Here is a 20,952-nt window from a genome sequence, read left to right on the forward strand (position 1 = left end):
GAAATACAACCGCTGACTTGTGGTCCCGGAAGGGGGCAGAACAGGCTTACACACGCAAAGACCTTTCCAATCTGGCTTGCCTTCCAATGCAAGAGCCCTGAAGGATAAGGAAGAGGCCGTCTCCAACAGCAGATTTATGACTCTTCTTATCAACCTACTTTTGGCAAGATATGACCTTTCACTAGAATGCATCAAAAAATTCAGATCAGCCGAAGAGTAATCTTGAATTGTGGTCAACAGATACAAACCAGTCATATGAATCCAATATAGTTTTCCCAGTGAAGTCAGCCTCTCTGTAAGTAGTAGTAGGCGAATAGACCCTCAAACCAAGCATCAAATTGCCAGACAAGCAAAGGTGCTGTTTAGAAGTAAACAAAGTACTGGTAGTTTAATTGGCTAAGACTCTTCTTGTCTGTTTATACAGCATCATTCCCAACTCCCTTGGAGAGATAGGACAGCTGTAGCACCACAATCTCCAGTTACAGGATGAGCTGATTTGATGCTGTTTTGAACAATTCCTAAGGACACCTGCACAACAGAACTAAAACTTGTTGGAGTCTGTCACTACCTGTTCTTAAAAAGCTGTGCACAACACACCGATGAAGGGATGCAACCCTCTGCTGCAGGCAGCACACATCACATCTCCAGCTGTGAATGTGCAAGAAGTGCCCTCCGTTGGTTAGGAACCTGTATTGGGGCAATCAATAAAGAGGTTCATAGTCAGGATCAGGTAGCTTTGTGATCCGGGTGGCTCTTTAGCTTGTGGAACTTGACACTATATAATTTCTCAAAGCACTTTCCGCAGTGCTCGCAAGTAAAGTTGTACTGGGCTTCTGAGGTATGTTTCTTCATGTGCCAGTTGAGAGAAGCTCGCTGCCGGCATTGGTATCCACAGATCTCACACCTGTAGAGAGAAGCCATCATCACCTCGCTGCATTTAGGAACATGGCAGCAGCAGAGAGCCCACAGGCAAGGCAATATGCCACCACTGCTTGCTGCCAAACTTTCACACTGCATGCACATAGCACCCTTAAAAATCAGAGAATGGGTGTCAACCAGTTACTGTGTCTGACTTCAGATGTATAAAATCATAGAGTTGGAAGAGACCACAAGGGCCATCCAGTCCAACCCCCTGCCAAGCAGGAAACACCATCAAAGCATTCCTGACAGATGGCTGTCAAGCCTCCGCTTAAAGACCTCCAAAGAAGGAGACTCCACCACACTATCGAACAGCTCTTACTGTCAGGAAGTTCTTCCTAATGTTTAGGTGGAATCTTCTTTCTTGTAGTTTGAATCCATTGCCCCGTGTCCACTTCTCTAGAGCAGCAGAAAACAACCTTTCTCCCTCCTCTATATGACATCCTTTTATATATTTGAACATGGCTATCATATCCCCCCTTAACCTTCTCTTCTCCAGGCTAAACATACCCAGCTCCCTAAGCCGTTTCTCATAAGACATCATTTCCAGGCCTTTGACCATTTTGGTTGCCCTCCTCTGGACACGTTCCAGCTTGTCAGTATCCTTCTTGAACTGCGGTGCCCAGAACTGGACACAGTATTCCAGGGGAGGTCTGACCAGAGCGGAATACAGTGGTACTATTACTTCCCTTGATCTAGATGCTATACTCCTATTGATGCAGCCCAGAATTGCATTGGCTTTTTTAGCTGCTGCATCACACTGTTGACTCATGTCAAGTTTATGGTCTACCAAGACTGCTAGATCCTTTTCACATGTACTGCTCTCAAGCCAGGTGTCACCCATCCTGTATTTGTGCCTTTCATTTTTTTTGCCCAAGTGTAGTACTTTACATTTCTCCCTGTTAAAATTCATCTTGTTTGCTTTGGCCTAGAGGCCAAAGGGGGAGCCATGTCCACAAGAGGGAGCTTTTGCCAGCAGTTTCCATCAAGAGGAGGGACTGTTATCATACCCAGAGACCGTTCTGTGCTGCCTCTCCAAGGCACCTTTAACGTTACGTTCTTAACCAGGTTGAAAGGAAACAGCCATTCAGGTTAATTCATTGCTTAAATCCAGCCCCAGATTTTAGCTAGCACTGCCCTTCGTAGAAGGCCATGTGATAGAACTGCAAGCCTCCCCTCAATCAGGCACTTAAGGCACATTTTCTGAATATAATTACAATGCGTTGCCCGTGTAATGTAATAATGATAATCTATTGGACTCCATTAGGCTTGTATATCTCTATATATGGTAAGGACAATGTCTCCTTGAAACATACGCTTGTACAGTCATACCTTGGAAGCTGAATGCCTTATGAGTTGAATGTTTTGGCTCCCAAACGCCGCAAACCCGGAAGTATGTGTTTCGGTTTGTGAACGTTCTTTGGAAGCCGAACGTCCGACGCGGCTTCTGGCTGCATACAGGAAGCTCCTGCAGCCAATCGGAAGCCACGCCTTGGTTGTTGAACGTTTTCGGAAGTCAAACGGACTTCCGGAATGGATTCTGTTTGACAACAAAGGTACGACTGCAAAGTGTTCTATACTTACTAAGAAAATACTGAACTGCATAACTATGACTGTGCAGGAAAAGCTAAAACTTTCAGCGTAGATTTTTTTTTTGAACTATACACCTGCTGTATGGAAATTAACAATGGGACAACAAAAATAGATTCTATTTGCCCTAATGGTGGCCAGGAGACTGATACTGATGAACTGGAAGAAAAAAGATATGATCCCCTTCTGTCAGTGGATTGACAATGCAACAACACTCACAATTTATGAACAAACTACAGTGGTACCTTGGGTTACAGACGCTTCAGGTTACAGACGCTTCAGGTTACAGACTCCGCTAACCCAGAAATAGTACCTCGGGTTAAGAACTTTGCTTCAGGATGAGAACAGAAATTGGGCAGCAGCAGCGCGGCGGCAGCAGCGGGAAGCCCCATTAGCTAAAGTGGTACCTCAGGTTAAGAACAGTTTCAGGTTAAGAACAGACCTCCGGAAAGAATTACGTTCTTAACCAGAGGCACCACTGTACTTATAGATGCAAACTTAGTTTGTGTAAATATGACAACATTTGGAACGAATTTATAAAAAAATGTAGTAGGCTATTAATATCTACATATGTATTAGGATAATAACATCAGGTCTATTTATATAAGAATGTATGGGACTATATTAAATTTTATCTTTGTATATTGTTTCTTTCTACACATTTTTGCTCATTCCCCGCCTCACTTCTTTTCTTTTCTCTGTATCGCTTTATTTCTTTATAATTGAAATTCTTTCAATAAATTATTAATACCAAAAGATACTGTAATAACGATTACGTGGTTCGCTCAGGTTTCATTTAGCAATACAGTCGTACCTTGGCAGAGGCGTAGGAAGGTCAGGTGGTACCCGGTGTGGAAAATTTCTTGTCACCCCCCCCCCATTGATTGATTGATTGATTGATTTTTTTTGCCTGCAAAAATGGTTTTACATTATTTCATATTTTCTTACAAAGGAATGCGGATTCTGGGCCTCTGATAACAAGTAGGCGACTGTGGACATATACTTAAATCTACAGGATGGATTGTGTTTTGGCTCCACTCAATTTAAAGTTCAGCCTTCACAACATATGAAAACAGCCAGGTAAACAGTTATTTTTATGGAGGGTCAAGATATTATCTGATATGTATGAAATTTCAAATATAGCTATATAATCCCTAGTGTAGTAAGATAAGACCTTTGGAGCAGACATTTTTTTAAAAATGTTTTTTTATGAACCGCCCTCGTAGGGCAGTAATTGTTCCTTGATAATTTGTCACCGCCTCCATGATGGCACCCGGGGCACACAGCCCCCACCCCCCACCCCCTTCCTACACCCCTGTACCTTGGTTCTCGAATGGAATCCATTCCGGAAGTCCGTTTGACTTTCGAAAATGTTTGAAAACCAACCCACGGTTTCCAATTGGCTGCAGGAACGTCCTGCACTCAATCAGAAGCCGCATCGGACTTTTGGGTTCCAAAGAACGTTCGCAAACCAGAACACTCACTTCCAGGTTTGCGGCGTTCAGGAGCCAAAACGTTGGAGTCGCAAGGTGTTCATGAACCAAGGCACAACTGAAATATTCTTTTATTTTAAAATCTCATGAATGTCCTCTACAAGGGACCAGAAACTCCAACCCATCTTGCAACAATGCTCCGTTCCCCACCTTGTTAGGATTTACTCTGGCCCTTCAAGCCCTTTATCTCGGTAGAATGCTGTGTTGCTGCATAACCACACTTGTGGTGCTGTGAGACCACTACACAGCTGCTGCTACTCGCCCCCATCCCCTCAGATGAGAGCCAGTGTGGTGTAGTGGTTAAGAGCGGTAGACTCATAATCAGGTGAACCGGGTTCGCGTCTCCACTCCTCCACATGCAGCTGCTGGGTGACCTTGGGCTAGTCACACTTCTTTGAAGTCTCTCAGCCCCACTCACCTCACAGAGTGTTTGTTGTGGAGGAGGAAGGGAAAAGGAGAATGTTAGCCGCTCTGAGGCTCCTTTGGGTAGTGATAAAGCGGGATATCAGATCCAAACTCTTCAAACTCTTCTTCACTGGGCCAGACATGCCACTCTGTAAACCCAAGTCATTTAAAAAGCAAGCTCTTTCTTCTCTTCTCTTTAAGAGTTAATGGATCATCAGCCCTATCTTTCATCTGTAGTCTATTAAGTTAGTCAGGGCCGGGAGAACACAAAAAGCAAACACTGCCCCCACGATCTATTTTACCAAGCTTCCCACCACTCCCAAGGAAGGCAAAAGCAAGCAGATGCCGGAGACCTCACCCTAATGGTCAGGCGCTAGAGAAAGGCTCATCCCAGCTTTCTATTCATGCCCCCACTCCAGGTCACTCACTGAAGAGGTGTCTCTCCTGTGTGTGTTCGGCGATGGACGTCCAGGTGGTTCTTCCGCTTGAAGGATTTCCCACAGGTCTCACAGGTAAATTCACGGACTCCTATAAGAAGGAAAGGAACAGGTCAGTACAGCCTGGGGACCTGGGACCTATTGCCTCCCACAAGGTCCTTGGTTGAGCAGGCAGCACCCATCTCTTGCTGAATTTTTAGTGTTCCTTCAATTGGGAACTTTTCAATACTTCAGCCAATGTTTCTCAAACATTCAGCTGTTGTTGGATCATCCCAAACTGGCAGGATCCATGGTCAGGGATGATGGGAGTTGTAGTCCAACAACAGCTGGTGACCCAAGTTTGAGAAACACTGGATGGTGTTATCTGTCTTTATAACTGTATATTAGATTGTTGTAACCCACTGTGAGATTGTATGGTAAAGAGAGTGACATGCTTATATGTTATGGCTACCAGATTTTTTTTTTTCAAGGAATCCGGGGACACTTTATTATTATCATCAATTAAATTTCATGCTTTGTTGTTTTAGAAAAAGGTTGCCCAGAGTTCTCAACCATTTTTTAGGGGGGGGGAACCCCAAAGTTGTCGGGCGTGCACCTCGACACAAGGCAGGCAGAGAAGCGCATCTACAAACGCACAAACGCCAAAGAAAAGAGGTTGGGGGGCAGGGAGAGAGATCGAGTAAAGGCACTCGCTGGTCTTCACTTACTGTTCCCAACCCTAACCCTGTGGAAAGCCATCTAATTAGACTTTGAGAGGTTTTTAGGAGGTAATTTAATTATTGTTTGATTTTATACCAATGTCATGTATCTGGTGTTAGCCACCCTGAGCCCGACTTTGGCCGGGGAGGGCGGGATATAAATAAAATGGTTTTTATTATTATTACTTGTTATTATTCCTTTGTAAGAAAATATGAAATAACATAAAACCATTTTTGCGGGGGAGGGGTCAATGGGGGAGTTGACAAGAAATTATCCGCACCGGGTACCACCTGACCTTCCCATGCCTTGGGGGGGGGGGGTTGACAAAAAATTTTTTGCCCCCGGGTACCAATTTACCTAGCTATGCCCCTGCCCGCAGCAGAAGAGCGCCGTGGGCTCTCTGCGCAAGTTCGGGGTGAGCGTTGATCAAGGAAATAAATAAATAAATACACCCCCCCCCCCCCGCGAATTGGCTGGCTGAAACTTTGAAGTGGCCAGGACCTCCGGTGCTGCTCGCTGCCATGTTGCCTCGCCGGAAGTCCCCAGGCATAAATCAGGTGACATTAATTAAAATCCGGGGACATCCCAGGGACAGATTGGTGAATCCGGGGACTGTCCCCAGGAACCGGGGACGTCTGGTAACCCTGTTATATGTCACAGACAAGACCCAATTTGCCAGGACCCGTAGGGGATGGGGCAAAGAGTAGCACAGTGTAGGAGACAGCAGACAAGGAGCAATATACGATGAGCACCTAGGGGAACTTGAAAAGGCGCTGGTCCCAACGGCAAGTGCAGTGCTAAGTAATGCTGAGACCGCACGCTCTGCCATTAAGGTCACAGCATCTCTAGCACTCTATATGTGAGACGCCTTACAGACTTTGATTTAAAGGATATCGCAAGTACGGGAGGAGCAAGCTTGGGATGTCACATGTACCCAACTACATCAATTTATGGAAGACTGTGGTTATGTGCTGACAGGAGTAAGAACTCCTCTGAGGCAGGATACAGAAGCAGAGAGCCTTGCCTTATAGCTGCATCACATCCAAGGAGCCCTTGGAACTAGCAACATACCTGAGTGAATTATCATGTGCCTCTGGAGATGGTTGGGCAGGTAGAACTTCTTGCCACAACCTGGGTGGGGACACACCTTCGTCTTTCCTTTTCGGTGAACAAGGTTAACATGGTTCTGTGCAAAGAAAGAGATGGGATGAACACGGCTCCTTGAAGATACAATACTGGGAAGCTCTTACAAAGAGATGAATCCTAAACTAAATTAGAATAATCCTCCTTGTCACTCAGAGCCTTCGCTGGCTTACAAGCTAGCGAGTGGGCCTGGAGAAAAGGGCCTCATCATTTATTATGCCCCATCAAGTCCATAAAACATTATGCTCAGGACCTACAAGTCCTTTGTTGGAGGGGAGAGGAAGAGGAAGAAGAAGAGGAGGAGGAGGAGGAGGAGGAGGAGGAGGAGGAGGAGGAGGAGGAGGAGTTTGGATTTGATATCCCGCTTTATCACTACCCGAAGGAGTCTCAAAGCGGCTAACATTCTCCTTTCCCTTCCCTCCAACACAACAAACACTCTGTGAGGTCAGTGGGGCTGAGAGACTTCAGAGCAGGGGCGTAGCAAGCCTCTGTGCTGCTGGGGGCGGCGGCGATGCAGAGGCACCCCCCGTGGGAGGGGCACGACGCATGTGGATGTCGCGGAAAGGGGGAATTTCCCCCTTTCCCCGGCTTTTTTTGGCGGGGGGCGGGCCAGCGAGGAGGGGCCGTCACGCTTGTCACTGGCATGACACGCCCTCCTCGCTGGCCCACCCCCACCAAAAAAAACCGCTGGCCCGCCCCCCAGCCAAAAAAAACGGCGGAAAGCGCTTGCTCTGCTTCCCTTTCCCCCCTCCCAGCAGTTTTTTTGGGCGGGGGGGGGGTGGGCCAGCGAGGAGGGGGTGTCATGCCAGTGACAAGCTTGACGCCCCCTCCTCGCTGGCTCACCCCTCGCGCCGAAAAACAGCCACTGGAAGGGGGAAAAGGCGACATGCCCCTGTTCGGGGCCCACCCTGCGGGGCGGGGGGACATCCAAAGTGTCACCCCCCTCCCCTGGAACTCGGGGCGGACCGCCCCCTGCCCCCCTTGCTACGCCCCTGCTCCTGCGTGTGGAGGAGCGGAGATGCGAACCCGGTTCACCAGATTACGAGTCTACCACTCCTAACCACTACACCACACTGGAAGTATTAAGAGGAAGCTCAAGGGGCTTAAATGTGTTTTGCAGAGGCCAGGATATCACAGGTAAACAGAAGGGTTAAAAAAGGGAAGCAACTGGGCAATTGGCACAACTCTGCTACTTCTGCTATTTGCCACCCTCTCCAACTTGGAACAGAATAAAATGCAGGGGTGGGGCCTGTACCTGGAAACTACTAAGTGCTACATAGACCTGGGTGCATCCTTCATAGGGACAATGGAACACCTCCAGCATGCCATCTGCATCCATCACATGGCTCCTTTCCCTCCTCCTCCTCCTCCTCCTAAAGGAAGAAAAATAGAATTAAGGCTGCCTGCAAGGACCCATAACCGCTGTATCTTTTGCCCTTGCATCCCAGGAGACCAAACTGAAATCAGAAACTTCAGAGCCAATTCCTACCTATATATCACACTGTGCTCTACATATAGATGTAGGTCCCTCAAATTCAGGGACCTTCTCCTATGCATCATAGAACAAAGTGAATTTCCCAAATCCTGAAAACTTCAATTTCATAGATGCGAAGAAGAGTATGAAAATGCAAACAATCCAGAAACAAGTGGCAAGTGGACCAAGGAAGGGCTTGGGTGGGAAAAAATCAAGTATAGAGCTCCTTCAAATGATACAGCTTCTTCTCTCTCCATTTCGCCATAACCACCTTAACCAGCTTAATCTAATTGAAAAGGTAAATCCACACGTTTGTTAAGTGTAATAATTAAACCACACAGACAGAGTTTTTGCAGTGGTGACATGGCAAAATATTAAATATTCACATTAAACATCCAAACAATGAGTAGCAATACTGGGGAGGTAAGCAGGATTCCCAAAGGTTGGCACAACTGCATGCACAACACTTTAAGAGACAGAAGAAATGCATTTCCCACAATCTACTTTCCCGGGAGAAGCAGAGTCCAGGAGCCAGAGCCACTCCCTCCCCTTGAACACAACGGCCACAATCCTCTGCTGCTGCTCACTCACTTTTCAGGTTCCTTTGGAATCTCATAGATAACGGAGGACATGTTGTTGCCATCTGTCTCCTCCTCAGGTTCAGACTCTGGTTCCAGCCCCCCACTCTCAGGGGCTGGCTCTGGGTCACAGGGTGTCTTTATTTCTGTCGGGGGCTGCGGCTCCTCCTTTTTGAGCTCAAGCAGCTCCTCGTTTTCTGTCGGCAATCACAAAACAACATTACAATTCTGAATGCTGGAGCCCTTTGCCTGGAGATTCCAGAGGTTATACAGAGCCGGGGGGTGGGGGGTGGGCAAATAGAGGAGCTAGCCAAGGGCCAGTCATGCTTAAAATGCACTCCTTCCAGGAATCTTTGGGCAGGAATGGCAACAAAATTCTAAACAGGCCAGAAGCTCATTGGCGTTGTGAGCAGTTTTCTGGGGTTGGCCTAGAGGCTGGAGGGGCCCAATGGTGGAAAGCAGAAAGGAACAACTACCACATGCCCACTCCAAAAGTACACACCTCCTTTTTTTGCATGAGACCTTACTTCAAATAACCACTCACACTGTCACACCTGTGGCCTCAAGAAGTCTAGATAAAGAAGCTTTGCAAAGGTTGGCTGTTTTCTGCTTTTGGGGCACAAGTGGCAAACATAGGTATGCTTGAGGGATAAGACACACAAATCCATCATCATCATTTATTATTTATACCCCGCCCATCTGGCTGGATTTCCCCAGCCACTCAGGGGGGCTTCCAACAAAAGATTAAAAATACAGTGGTACCTCGCAAGACGAATGCCTCGCGCAACAAAAAACTCGCTAGACGAAAGAGTTTTGTGTTTTTTTAGGTGACTCGCAAGACGAATTTTTCTATGGTCATGCTTCGCAAGACGAAAATTTCAATGCATTCCTATGGGAATTAAATTTCAATGCATTCCTATTGGAAACCGTGCTTCGCAAGACGAAATTTTCGCAATACGAAACGACTCGTGGAACGAATTGATTTCGTCTTGCGAGGCACCACTGTACTTTAAAACATCAGTCATTAAAAACTTCCCTAAACAGGGCTGCCTTCAGATGTCTTTTAAATGTCAGGTAGTTGTTTATCTCTTTGACATCTGAAGGGAGGGCATTCCACAGGACGGGCACCACTACCAAGAAGGCCCTATGCCTGGTTCTCTGTAAGCTCACTTCTCGCTGTGAGGGAACCGCCAGAAGGCCCTCGGAGCTGGACCTAAGTGTCCGGGCAGAAAGATGGAGGTAGAGACACTTCTTCAGGTATACAGGACCGAGGCCATTTAGGTCAGCACCAAAACTTTGAATTGTGCTCAGAAACGTACTGGGAGCTAATATAGGTCTTTCAAGACCAGTGTTATGTGGTCTCGGCAGCCGCTCCCAATCACCAGTCTAGCAGCCGCATTCTGGATTAGTTGTTAAAACACATACCTTCCTATTTTCATGTGCTACTGTTCAGATGATCTATTTAAGTTTGGACATAATATTTCAGGCTACTGTATGCCTCCTGTCAGGGATTTGCCTTCTCCTCGCAAGGAGAGCCCCCCCGGGGGGGGTCCTACTCGTGAAGAGAGCCAGGGCGGGAGTACTCCTCGCGGGGAAGGTGATCCTGCTAGTGGGAAGGATCAGGGTAGGGAACCTTCTCGAGAGGAGGTCTTGCTCAGGTACAGGGAGCCCCAGCCACTGCTGTCATCCGACACCTCTCAAAGCCCATCGCCAGAGCTCTCTCCTGCGGAAGAGGAGGAGGAGCCGAGGGTCAGGGATGCTGGGCAGAGACCCACCAACACCAGCCAGAGGCAATCAGAGGGGGAGTTGCATCTTCCGGCGCCAGCACAGCATCGGGGGGTCAGGGGACACAGAAGACGTCGTTTCAGGCTACTTTGTAATCCAGCTCCTAGAGACGAACTAGGCTTCTCATGCCATAGCTGTAAAACCATGGGCTTTGTTACTCTGCTTTTGTAGAATCGCTACGAGGGAGAGCGAAGTATTGAACTAAGGTTTGTAAGGTTTGCCTCTTACAAAACTTAATTACAGAAGGAAGCAGCAGCAGCAGCAGAGCTAAAAGGGGAGACTTGTTGGGAAGATCCAGGAGACAGATTCATAAGCATAAAAAGCAGAGCACTTAGAATATATTTTGTGTGGTTTTGGAGGTGAATGGCTGGGAGAGAATCCTGCCCTCCCTCACCCACAGCAGGAACTGCCACTCCCACACCAGGTCACATCTAGGCAGTTTAGTGGAAATGCACCTTCTGGCAACACCTGGCCCACTCAAGAACAGGCGGCTGGCAGAAACTACCTTTTTTTGTTTCGATGTATTCCACGCTTTCCAGGGCCTCCATGCTACTGGGCTGTCCATTCTCAGGCTCCGTCTGAGCATAAGCTGCCACACCTTCAATCATGGCACAGGGCAGCTCCTCTCCTCCTGTGCTGGTGACGTTCAGCTGGATTCCCTCGGCTGTGAGGGCATCATAGCCAGGCCCAGCAATGATGATTACCTGTGAGCCCAGCATCACATCTTGCACAGGGCAGCTAGCCACCACTTCACTAAGTGTCTCTTGAGTCACATTCTCAAAAGGAGTCCCATGGCCCGAACTCATCTGCACGGACACTGGTACGCATGCCACAGTTTCCATGGTCTGTGGGCCACTGAGGGGTGGATTGTGGCACACGCCAGAAGCCTGCTCTGCTGCCAGGTTCTCAATATGGTGCTCAGATGGATTGTGGGTGCCATCCTGAGTGATACGCCCGCTGGCACTTTCACCCTCCTTATTTTCTGATGGCTGCTGCACCTGGGGCTTGGCCTTCTGGCTCTCTGGCTGCTCTTCTGCCTCAGAGCTGGAGCTCTCACCAGAATTCCCGGAGCTTCCAGCTGCAGTGGTAAAACGAGAACAGGAAAATTAGAAGGGGGTTTCTTCAATAGCCACCAAAGCAGGACAAACTCGGACGCTAAGTTCCCCATTAGCCTTCTCTCCATTGACAGCATTGCCCACAATTCTGTAACATACAAGAAAGTATAACAAGTACTTCTATTTTTAATACCCTAGCTACAGTTGCTCTCACACTCACCTTTTCTGGAAAGGCCTAACCCTCTTCACACAGATGCAGTACCTTGGCAATTCTAGACATTGTGGGACCAAAACCCCATCAGTATGCATGCATATTCTTGCCTTTCCCCCCTGCAACCAATACTCGCCCAAACGAACAAAAAACTAATCTCCCTGAAAGGTGACTGGGGTGCAACTATCTCCATCCTATGTTCCCAACCAATGCTTTACTCCAAGAAGAATACAAACAATACTCTGTTTTGGATGCTGTACCCATGGCCAGATTTACGTATAAGCTAAACAATCTATAGCTTAGGGCCCCACTCTCTTGGGGGCCCCCAAAAAATTTAAAGGGAAAAAAAACTGGATGTGCATTCGCAAAATATACGATAAAAACAAATAAAATAAAACCTACATACAGCAACAGGGTTTTGTGTTGTGTAGGCTCCTATGATGTAAGTAATGGGCCCTGCCTGCTAGCTGGCTCCCTAAAATATCACTGATTTGCTCATTTCTATATATAGGGTGCCTACATTCTGCATGGCAACATGTGCAAATGGCTTTAGATACCTATTAGGTCCAACAATTACCATATAGTATATATTCAACACCAAAAAACAGTGACAATTTGTTGTTGACAAAGGACAGCTGGACATATAAAGGGCCCCATTATCTTCAGTAGCTTAGGGCCTAATCAAACCTATATCTGGCCCTGGCTGTTCCACCAGGAGTCAAATAGCTAATAAAGCAGCCAATACAGTCAGAAAACACTTTTCGCAATCTTCATTGAAAACTCACTGAAATAAAAAAAAACCCCTGGTGCTGCCACATTTGAAATACTTTTGGAATTCCACAATTAAAAACAGTTGGCTGTACTGTATATGGCAGTGATTAGTAGAAATTTGTTTTTTTTCCCCCATGAGTGCAGCTAGTAGCCTTTAGGTCACAGCAGAAGGTGTCAGATATCTCAAAAACTCACCATTGTCACACTCATTCTCACTGAGTGGCTTAAGAGGCGAGCGCAGGTCCTGGAAACAGCAGTGTCCGGCTTCACACTGCCAAACAGCTGTTGTGTACATCTCAAAGGTGGTGTCCAGCCCTGAAAGATGGGGCTCATAGGGACAGCGGTTTCTGTGGTCTTCGTACCAGATTACAATGTTCTTCAGGCAGTTCACATTCCGCCTTCTTCCTTATGATATGGGTTAGGGAGGAGGAGGAGAACGTAAGTTTGAGAAGCAGAGAACAGAAGGTCCCTTCAAACAATCGAAATAATAAGCATACGACACCAGCCCCTGAAGAAAGAATCCAGCAGTCACCCACGTAATATTTATTAAATACTCATTCATTTTATAACAAAATAAAAAATAAAAAAATTCCTTCCAGTAGCACCTTAGAGACCGACTAAGTTTGTTCTTGGTATGAGCTTTCGTGTGCATGCACACTTCTTCAGATACACTGAAACAGAAGTCACCAGACCCTTATATATAATGAGAGAGTGAGGAGGGGTATTACTCAGAAGGGTGGTGGGAATGGGGGATTGGCTGATAGTGTGGAAAACCTGTTGACGACTGTTAATGACTGCAATTGGTCTTACAGGAAAAGGCAAGGGGTGAGATGGCTAAAGGTGAGAGGTTTTCCACACTATCAGCCAATCACCCATTCCCACCACCCTTCTGAGTAATACCCCTCCCCACTCTCTCACTATATATAAGGGTCTGGTGACTTCTGTTTCAGTGTATCTGAAGAAGTGTGCATGCACACGAAAGCTCATACCAAGAACAAACTTAGTTTTTTTATTTTTTATTTTGTTTTGACTATGGCAGACCAACACAGCTACCTACCTGTAACTCATTCATTTTATGTTCAAGGAAGGCAGTAAGGAGCCCTAACAAAGTCATTTTAGTTCAAATAAATTAACTTCAAAGATACTGAGACTTACATGCTCACCTCTTGAACATGAAGCTTTTAAAGTAATATAACTGAACACCACATCAAAATACCAGTTTATTACCATACCACAGGCTGCACTGTTAATGACAATAAAATGTGGGGTACCATACAGGCACCTCTGTGAGATATTTCCATATCGCAGGCGGCGGCAGCGGCTAAGCCAAGATACGCTCCCTGGTCTCCCTTGCAACATTGGTAGTCTTGGAGCAACAAGTAGAGTCGTACCTTGGAAGTCGAATGGAATCCGTTCCGGAAGTCCATTCAACTTCCAAAACGTTCAAAAACCAAATCGCGGCTTCTGATTGGCTACAAGAAGCCGCGGAAGCCCCGTCGGATGTTTGGCTTCCAAAAACAGTTCGCAAACTGGAAGGAACGGTCACTTCTGGGTTTGCGACGTTCGGGAGCCAAAACGTTCAGGAACTAAGCTGCTCAAAAACCAAGGTAAGACTGTAAAGCAAGACAAGCACCTCAACAATATATTGGAGTGCACATCTCTAGTTGCACATTTCTAGTTACAAACGTGAATCCTCTGTGAAATACTTCCTGTGGCCATCTCTGTCTGAAGGCTACACAAACTTAATGGGAATGAGAGAAATTCCTTGAAGGCTGCAACATTTGACAGAAGGAGCCACATGTCATGGCCTGATTAACAAGTCATCCCTACCTTTAACAGAAAGATAAATACTTTATCATCCTGCCAAACTCTGGATATCAGCACTTCTCTCAATAATAACCCATTTTGCTGTCAGCCCTTTCTTTGGCCCAAAACATTCTACAGAGAACATCTACCACCCCACAGTTAACTATTGGCAAGCAACTCACAGGTCTAGAATACAGACTTCAAGCTTTCGTAAATGAATAAACGAAATACCTACTCCTTTTGGTTCCCATGGTAATTTTGAAGCATGAGAACAATGTGCCAAGCTATCTTTAGGGCAAATAAAAGGTCTAATGCAGCATTTCTCAAATCACACAATTTTCTAAGGCCGTTTCACAGCATTAGAATTTTTTTTATGTTTTTGTTTTTAAAGAAAGAAGAACCACACAATTTTAGGATTAGAACATCGGTTAATGTTCCACATTTTCTATCTATGTCAGCTTGGCATTTGCCTCTCTAACATTAGACATCTTAATTAATGCAAAATATAAAGAGATATTTGTCAGCATACTCGCCTCAAATAAATTTTGAAATTTGTATACAGCCATCATCTACTATAATCAGAGAAGATTCAAACCAGGCACATTCTGTTTCAATTTTTAAATGTCTGCAGAAAACCTTTCTAATCTGTCAGGCCAATGTAGGCCTACTGTTAAATATATATTTCCGCAATAGTTGGCTGATTTCTGATTTTAACATTTTTATACAGTTTTTATTCTATGACTTTACATACAATTGTTGTGAACTGCTCTGATTTTTTCTATGCCACCCCTGGTATAAGACATGTAACTAACTAGAATAAAATTTTTTAAAAAAATTCAAGCAAATAATTGTAATAACTACAGTAATAAAGCACTGCTATAATTATATATAATTTTCCTAAAATTTTGGTTTCATTCGCCTTTCCATGCTGAAATGTCACAACCTGAACGACCATGGCTTGCCCACCCCCACCCCTAGTTTTGATCCTGGGTACACCCCTGCTACAAGCAGGAACAGTTAAACAGAAGGGGGCATTACACACTGAAGGTGTAGCTACTGTATTTCTATCTCAGTGTCAACTTTATGCTATTAAACAGAGGTGGACAAATGTTATAGAGCAAGGTGGATTATTGATTATAATATACCATCCAACTCCTTGGGTTCTTTTATTGGATCATGTAAAGGACCTTAAAGCCAAGAAGGATACATGTTTGGGGTTTTGAGTTCAGTGAGCAAAAACAGAGATTATGGGAAATGCTAACATCCCAGCAAAAACATAACTTTATGGGAAATATAAACAGCATTGCTTAACAAAATTAACAAATGCAATTTGGTTAAAAGTGGGGGGATTCTGAATTTTTATTTTATTTTTGAAAACTGGAAGCCATATATCAATGGGAAATATTCTATGTAGACCTACTGAAATTAGTGAACCTACTCACACGTGTTCATTAATTTCAACGGGTGAGTAAAACTTCATTGAGCACCAGCCAATAGAGGAATCTGCAAGCGCATGGAAAACATGATTCTATGCTGGTTCGGTGAAATTTTACTCTATTAAGAAATACTATCAGAATTCATTTTTTGATTTCTTTCTGGAATACAGTATTGTATCTGTCATTTGCAGAGTTTACTGCAGTAACAAGTAACGGAAAGTAAGAACTCACTGCAATTCACTAGCTTCTGACATTGGCACACACTTGTGCTGAACAAGCTCCATTTCCCTGCTCAGGACTTCCAAGGTTTATAATCCTCAAGTCTCAACCTGTCACCAGACACCCTTGACCAGCAGGTAGCATGGGCTCCAAACAGTGAGCTAGACATGGCTGCAGTCATTCGTTCCTGTTCTTTGCTCAGAAAACAATTCAGCCAATGTAACAGAGCAAGCAAAACACACCACAACAAACATATTTACATACTTTTCTTCCTTTGTGGCTCATAAGGCATCTGCTCCCAAAGCTTCCTGAAAGAAAAGGTAATAGCCTATCACAACATGCACTCAGAATCTTAGAAGTGGATACTATTATTTGTTTGTTAAAAGAAAGCCTAATCCAAAGGAGATGATTTTCAAATGGTCCCAAGCAAGATAAATAACTGAGACTCTGAAGATGATAGATAGATAGATAGATAGATAGATAGATAGATAGATAGATAGATAGAGTTTATTTATTAATTAAATTGGTATATTGCCCTTCATCCAAAGGCCACAAGGCAGTTTACAACATAAAAATACAAAATGAGAACACAAAATACACAATAAACCAAAAACAAGCCAGTAACCCCTCCCTGCAGGATAAGAGTCAGATCAGCATTTTGCTCTTCAGTCCCTCTCAGGAAGTCAAGAGCTAAAGTACAAAAAAATTCAATCATCTTAATCATGTTTCCTCAGCCACAGAAATCACTACCACTGGGAAACGGAGGATCCCATCAAGAACACCAACAAATGCATTGATTTCTTAATCATAATTATGACCTCTTAACATCTAAGCTCAGATGAAGACTATGAAATATGATTTCTGGTCTCTTAATGCAGAGAAATACAGCGGCTGTCTCAAGCTTTCTGTTTGAGATTTCCGAAAATTTTGAGATTTTAAAAAAAGTTTTACATTAGGCAATTGCCTGTGTTGATTCTGTTAGATCTTTCTCTAATAGTGTTCACTATGCTATTGGGATGCACGTGGCGCTGTGGGTTAAACCACAGAGCCTAGGGCTTGCCGATCAGAAGGTCGGCGGTTCGAATCCCCACGACGGGGTGAGCTCCCGTTGCTCGGTCCCTGCTCCTGCCAACCTAGCAGTTTGAAAGCATGAAGTGCAAGTAGATAAATAGGTACTGCTCTGGCGGGAAGGTAAATGGTGTTTCCGTGTGCTGCTCTGGTTTGCCAGAAGCAGCTTAGTCATGCCGGCCACATGACCCAGAAGCTGTCCGCGGGGTCCCTTTACTTTTACCTTTATGCTATTGTGATAACTTGACTGTGGAACCAAACGGATATTGAAAAAGCTGCCCTCATCACTTCAGAATTCGCTCCAAGACCATTAATGAATTTCATCTTATCCTCACCACCTGTCCAGTATATATGAAGTCACTAGCTATGGTTAAACAGAAGTTTGATATCAATATTCCTAGTTTGAGTAGCAAGCAGAAGAGTAACCCCCAGGGGTGGAGCAAGGGGGGGCGGGCACGGGTTCCAGGGGAGGGGGGTGACACTTTAGCTGTCCCCCGTACCCCGTCCTGCCGGGCGGACCCCGAATGGGGGCATGCCGCCTTTCCCCCCTTCCAGTGGCTTTTTTTTTTGCCCAAGGGCCGGGTCAGTGAGGAGGGGGCGTCACACTTGTCGCTGGCATGACACCCCCTCCTCGCTGGCCCACCCCTCTCGCAGAAAAAAAGCTGCTGGAAGGAGGAAAGTGGGAGACAAAGCAGGCGCCTGCTTTGCTTCCCTTCCCCCCCTCCCAGCGGCTTTTTTCGGTGCGAGGGGCGGGCCAACGAGGAGGAGGCGTCATGCCGCCGACAAGCGTGATGCCCCCTCCTCGCTGGCCCGCCCCTCGTGCCAAAAGAAGCGGCCGAAAGGGGAGAAAAAAGGAAGCAAAGCAGGTGCGTTCAAACGCCCGCTTTTCTTCCTTTTTTCTCCCCTTTCAGCATCTTTCGGCGCTGGCTGGGCTGCGGAGCCGCAGCCCAGCCAGTGCCGAAAGAAGCGGCCGAAAGGGAAAAGGGGGGGGAAGCAAAGCGGGCGTGCTTAAGCGCCCGCTATGCTTCCCTTTTTTCCCCCTGTGGAGGCAGGAGCCGCCGCCCGGCATCCCCGGCAGCAGGGTGTCACGCTTGCACGTGTGTCATGGCATCATGACGCACGCACACGCCGCGATACCCCACCCCCAGAGGTGCCTCTTGGCTTCCCGCCCCGGGCAGCCAAGGGGCTAGAAACGCCCCTGGTAACTCCTCCATATATGCTCTTTGCCTATCCCTTCAAAGGTACATGACTGTGATTCCAAGCACATTTACTCAGAAATACCATCTCCTGCAAGGTTTTAATTGTTCATGTTGGCATCCGTCTGTCTCGAGAGACAATGGAGTGCACCTGGGTGGCGGGAGTCAAACTGTGGCGTTAGCAACATCAAGGTGGCCAGGGGTGTGTGTACGGAGGTCCTAGGCTACCCGGACGACAAGAGCTCCCTCTTGGCCTTGCTGGTGTGGTCCAAAGAAAAGCAGAGCACCAGTTGGTGGCAGAAGTTGCCGGAAGTAGGCATACAAGGCGCCAGCCAACTGTCTTGGGGACTCCACTCTGTGTTCATACCTTAGCCTTTCCTTCTCTTGAAGACATCTCGCAAGGCAGCGGAGCCTTAGCATCAGAGTTTTCTTTCTCCTAGATGGGCTGCCTTCCCAGGTTGACGAGTCCCATCTTTCCCTCACGCCCATCTACAGCATGTGCAGAAACCACCTTTTTGAGCACGGGCCCCACTCTTGGTTTCATCCGCGCCATCTGCTGAAGCCGTCTTCACATGCAGTGGAAGTGCATAACTCAGGGATTGAGGCCCATTGGCTACCCTCACCTGGTTTAGCCAGCCAGTTGAAGCCATCTCCCACAGTGTGGCTGCTGTCACATGCTGATAGCTTCTGGCAGCCACAGGTAAGAGCCGAGTGGAAGGTGGGGACCAAAGGTGGACAAACTACCGCAGAAGGAGCACAACGTGTGTCCCCCCCCTTCAAGGTGTACTATCCCTCCCCATACACCCTAATTTGATGATGTAATAGATTGCATGCATATATTAACATTTAAAAAAAAGTTTGGAGGCTATTTTTCTATGTTTTACCTGTTCTTATTTTAACCTGTATCCTGCCTCGAGTCCCTCGTAAAGGAAAAAAATGGCAGGCTCACATCCCCCCCCCCTTGTGTAGAATGTGAGGTGAAATAAATATCTAAATACCCACATTCCTCCCCTCAGAAAGAATGTGAGAAAGAGAGAGGATGAGCTCCTTGGAGCAGACTGAGAACAGCCACCTTCCCTCACTCGCAGTTCTATAAATCATTTAATGTGTCCACACGAATAGAAGTTATTAATATTGCAGCGGTTGCATAAGGGATTATTATTTTGACTGGAATGTAATGAATAAGATTTTGGAACGCAGAAATAAATAAAATTGTCAAGCCATCAAATCTAGCACGTGGGGGAGGGGCACCTAAATGATATAATTTGGTATTTGAACGATTTGTATTAGTAACTGTATTTGCCATTGTTATAATGAGGATATTATTGGACTGTAATTGAAAATAAATAAAAATTATTACCGTACTTTTCTGTGTATAAGACTAGGGGGGTTTTTTACTTAAAAATTATGTGAAAAACTGTGGGTCGTCTTATACACAGATAGTGAATGGAGGGGATTTCTTAAATTGGAGCCCGTAAAAATAGGGGGCGGCTTATACACCGGGGCGTGTTATACACGAAAAAATACGGTAGAGAGAGAGACAGGCCACCTTCCACCAGCATTTAATGGTGTCACATCACAGCAGGAGCAACGGCAGATGCCCCTGCTGCCAGCTGCCCAGTGGGTGATGGAACCCCGCGCCCCACTCTCCCCGCCACTTCTCACCCGCGGAGCCCGGTCTGCCGCTCCCGTTCCAGTCCCAGCAAGTAAGCGGCCTGCTTGGCATCGCTCCAGCCGCTGCGCTGCCTCAGGTTCAACCAGGGCCCATGGGACTCGCCCAGGTAGACCCGCCGCACATCATATTTCTTCCGGGACTCGAGGCGCCGCTGGGCTCGGTCGGATTCGGTGAGCCTCGGCCTACCCCGAGCCTTCCGGCCACCCTGTGCCGCTTCTCCATCTCCGGCAGCGGTTTCCTCCTCTTTCTCCTCGGGTTCCCTGCCACTGCCGCCACCCTCCTCGCCTGTGGCCGGGCCAGGCTCAGAGTCGTTCATCTCTGTCCGGTAGCTAAGGAGCCCCGTTGTCATGGAGCGGGCTTCGGCGCGTTTTGATGGCGTTGGCGCCAAGGCGACCAACCGCTCAAACTCTTCCGCTTCCGGGTTCCCAAACGGAGGCGGAGAAATGGGCGGGAAGTTAATCCGTACAGTATGTAAGCCGCCTTGAGTCCCACCAGGAGGAAAGGTGGGGTATTTAGTAGTCACAACAAAAACCAGGAAAATGAAAATAGCAGCTGGATTTCGAATCTGTGTGCGTGTCAAGGCTTGTTATTTTTTAAACTATCATGGTCAGCAGTTTGCTGCCTTTTTAAACATTAGGGCAATGGTTCTCAAAACTTTTTTTGGGCCACACTTTTTTGGGGGGGAGGAATTGCTCTCACCTACCTATTCTTTTATTGAAAAGAAATACATTGGAAAAGAAACAACTCATAGCCGTGCTTGATTTGTAACATTGAACACTGATGTAGAAAAATAGCTAAAGAAGCTGAAAACCAAGACCAAATAAACCAAATGAAGATGACCTAAGAGACCTATGAACCTTTTCCTCAATTTTGCCTTTTAGTCTGCTCTCCTTTTAATTCGTTTCTCCTGTTATTCCCCTCCTTCGAATCCCTTCCCCGCTTTCTGTCAAATAAAGCATTTTTCTTTCTTCCTTGCAATGCCCATTACCCTAT

At 46.3% G+C, this 20,952-nt stretch overlaps 1 protein-coding gene across 1 annotated transcript; it reads right to left on the reverse strand.

Annotated features, from left to right (window-relative positions):
• Positions 1-568: 568 nt before the first annotated feature.
• ZNF653 (zinc finger protein 653) lies at positions 569-20,275 on the reverse strand. The gene is made up of 9 exons (XM_033173397.1): positions 19,950-20,275; positions 16,285-16,328; positions 12,755-12,964; positions 11,028-11,600; positions 8,751-8,934; positions 7,941-8,052; positions 6,614-6,728; positions 4,835-4,934; positions 569-904 (listed from the first exon to the last, which is right to left on the reverse strand). Exons 1-9 carry the CDS (start codon positions 20,273-20,275, stop codon positions 727-729), a joined length of 1,842 nt encoding a protein of 613 aa, XP_033029288.1. The 3' UTR covers positions 569-726.
• Between the last annotated feature and the right edge of the window lie 677 nt (positions 20,276-20,952).

This window comes from Lacerta agilis, chromosome 16 (assembly GCF_009819535.1).
Source record: "Lacerta agilis isolate rLacAgi1 chromosome 16, rLacAgi1.pri, whole genome shotgun sequence".
NCBI classification, from domain to species: Eukaryota; Metazoa; Chordata; class Lepidosauria; order Squamata; family Lacertidae; genus Lacerta; species Lacerta agilis.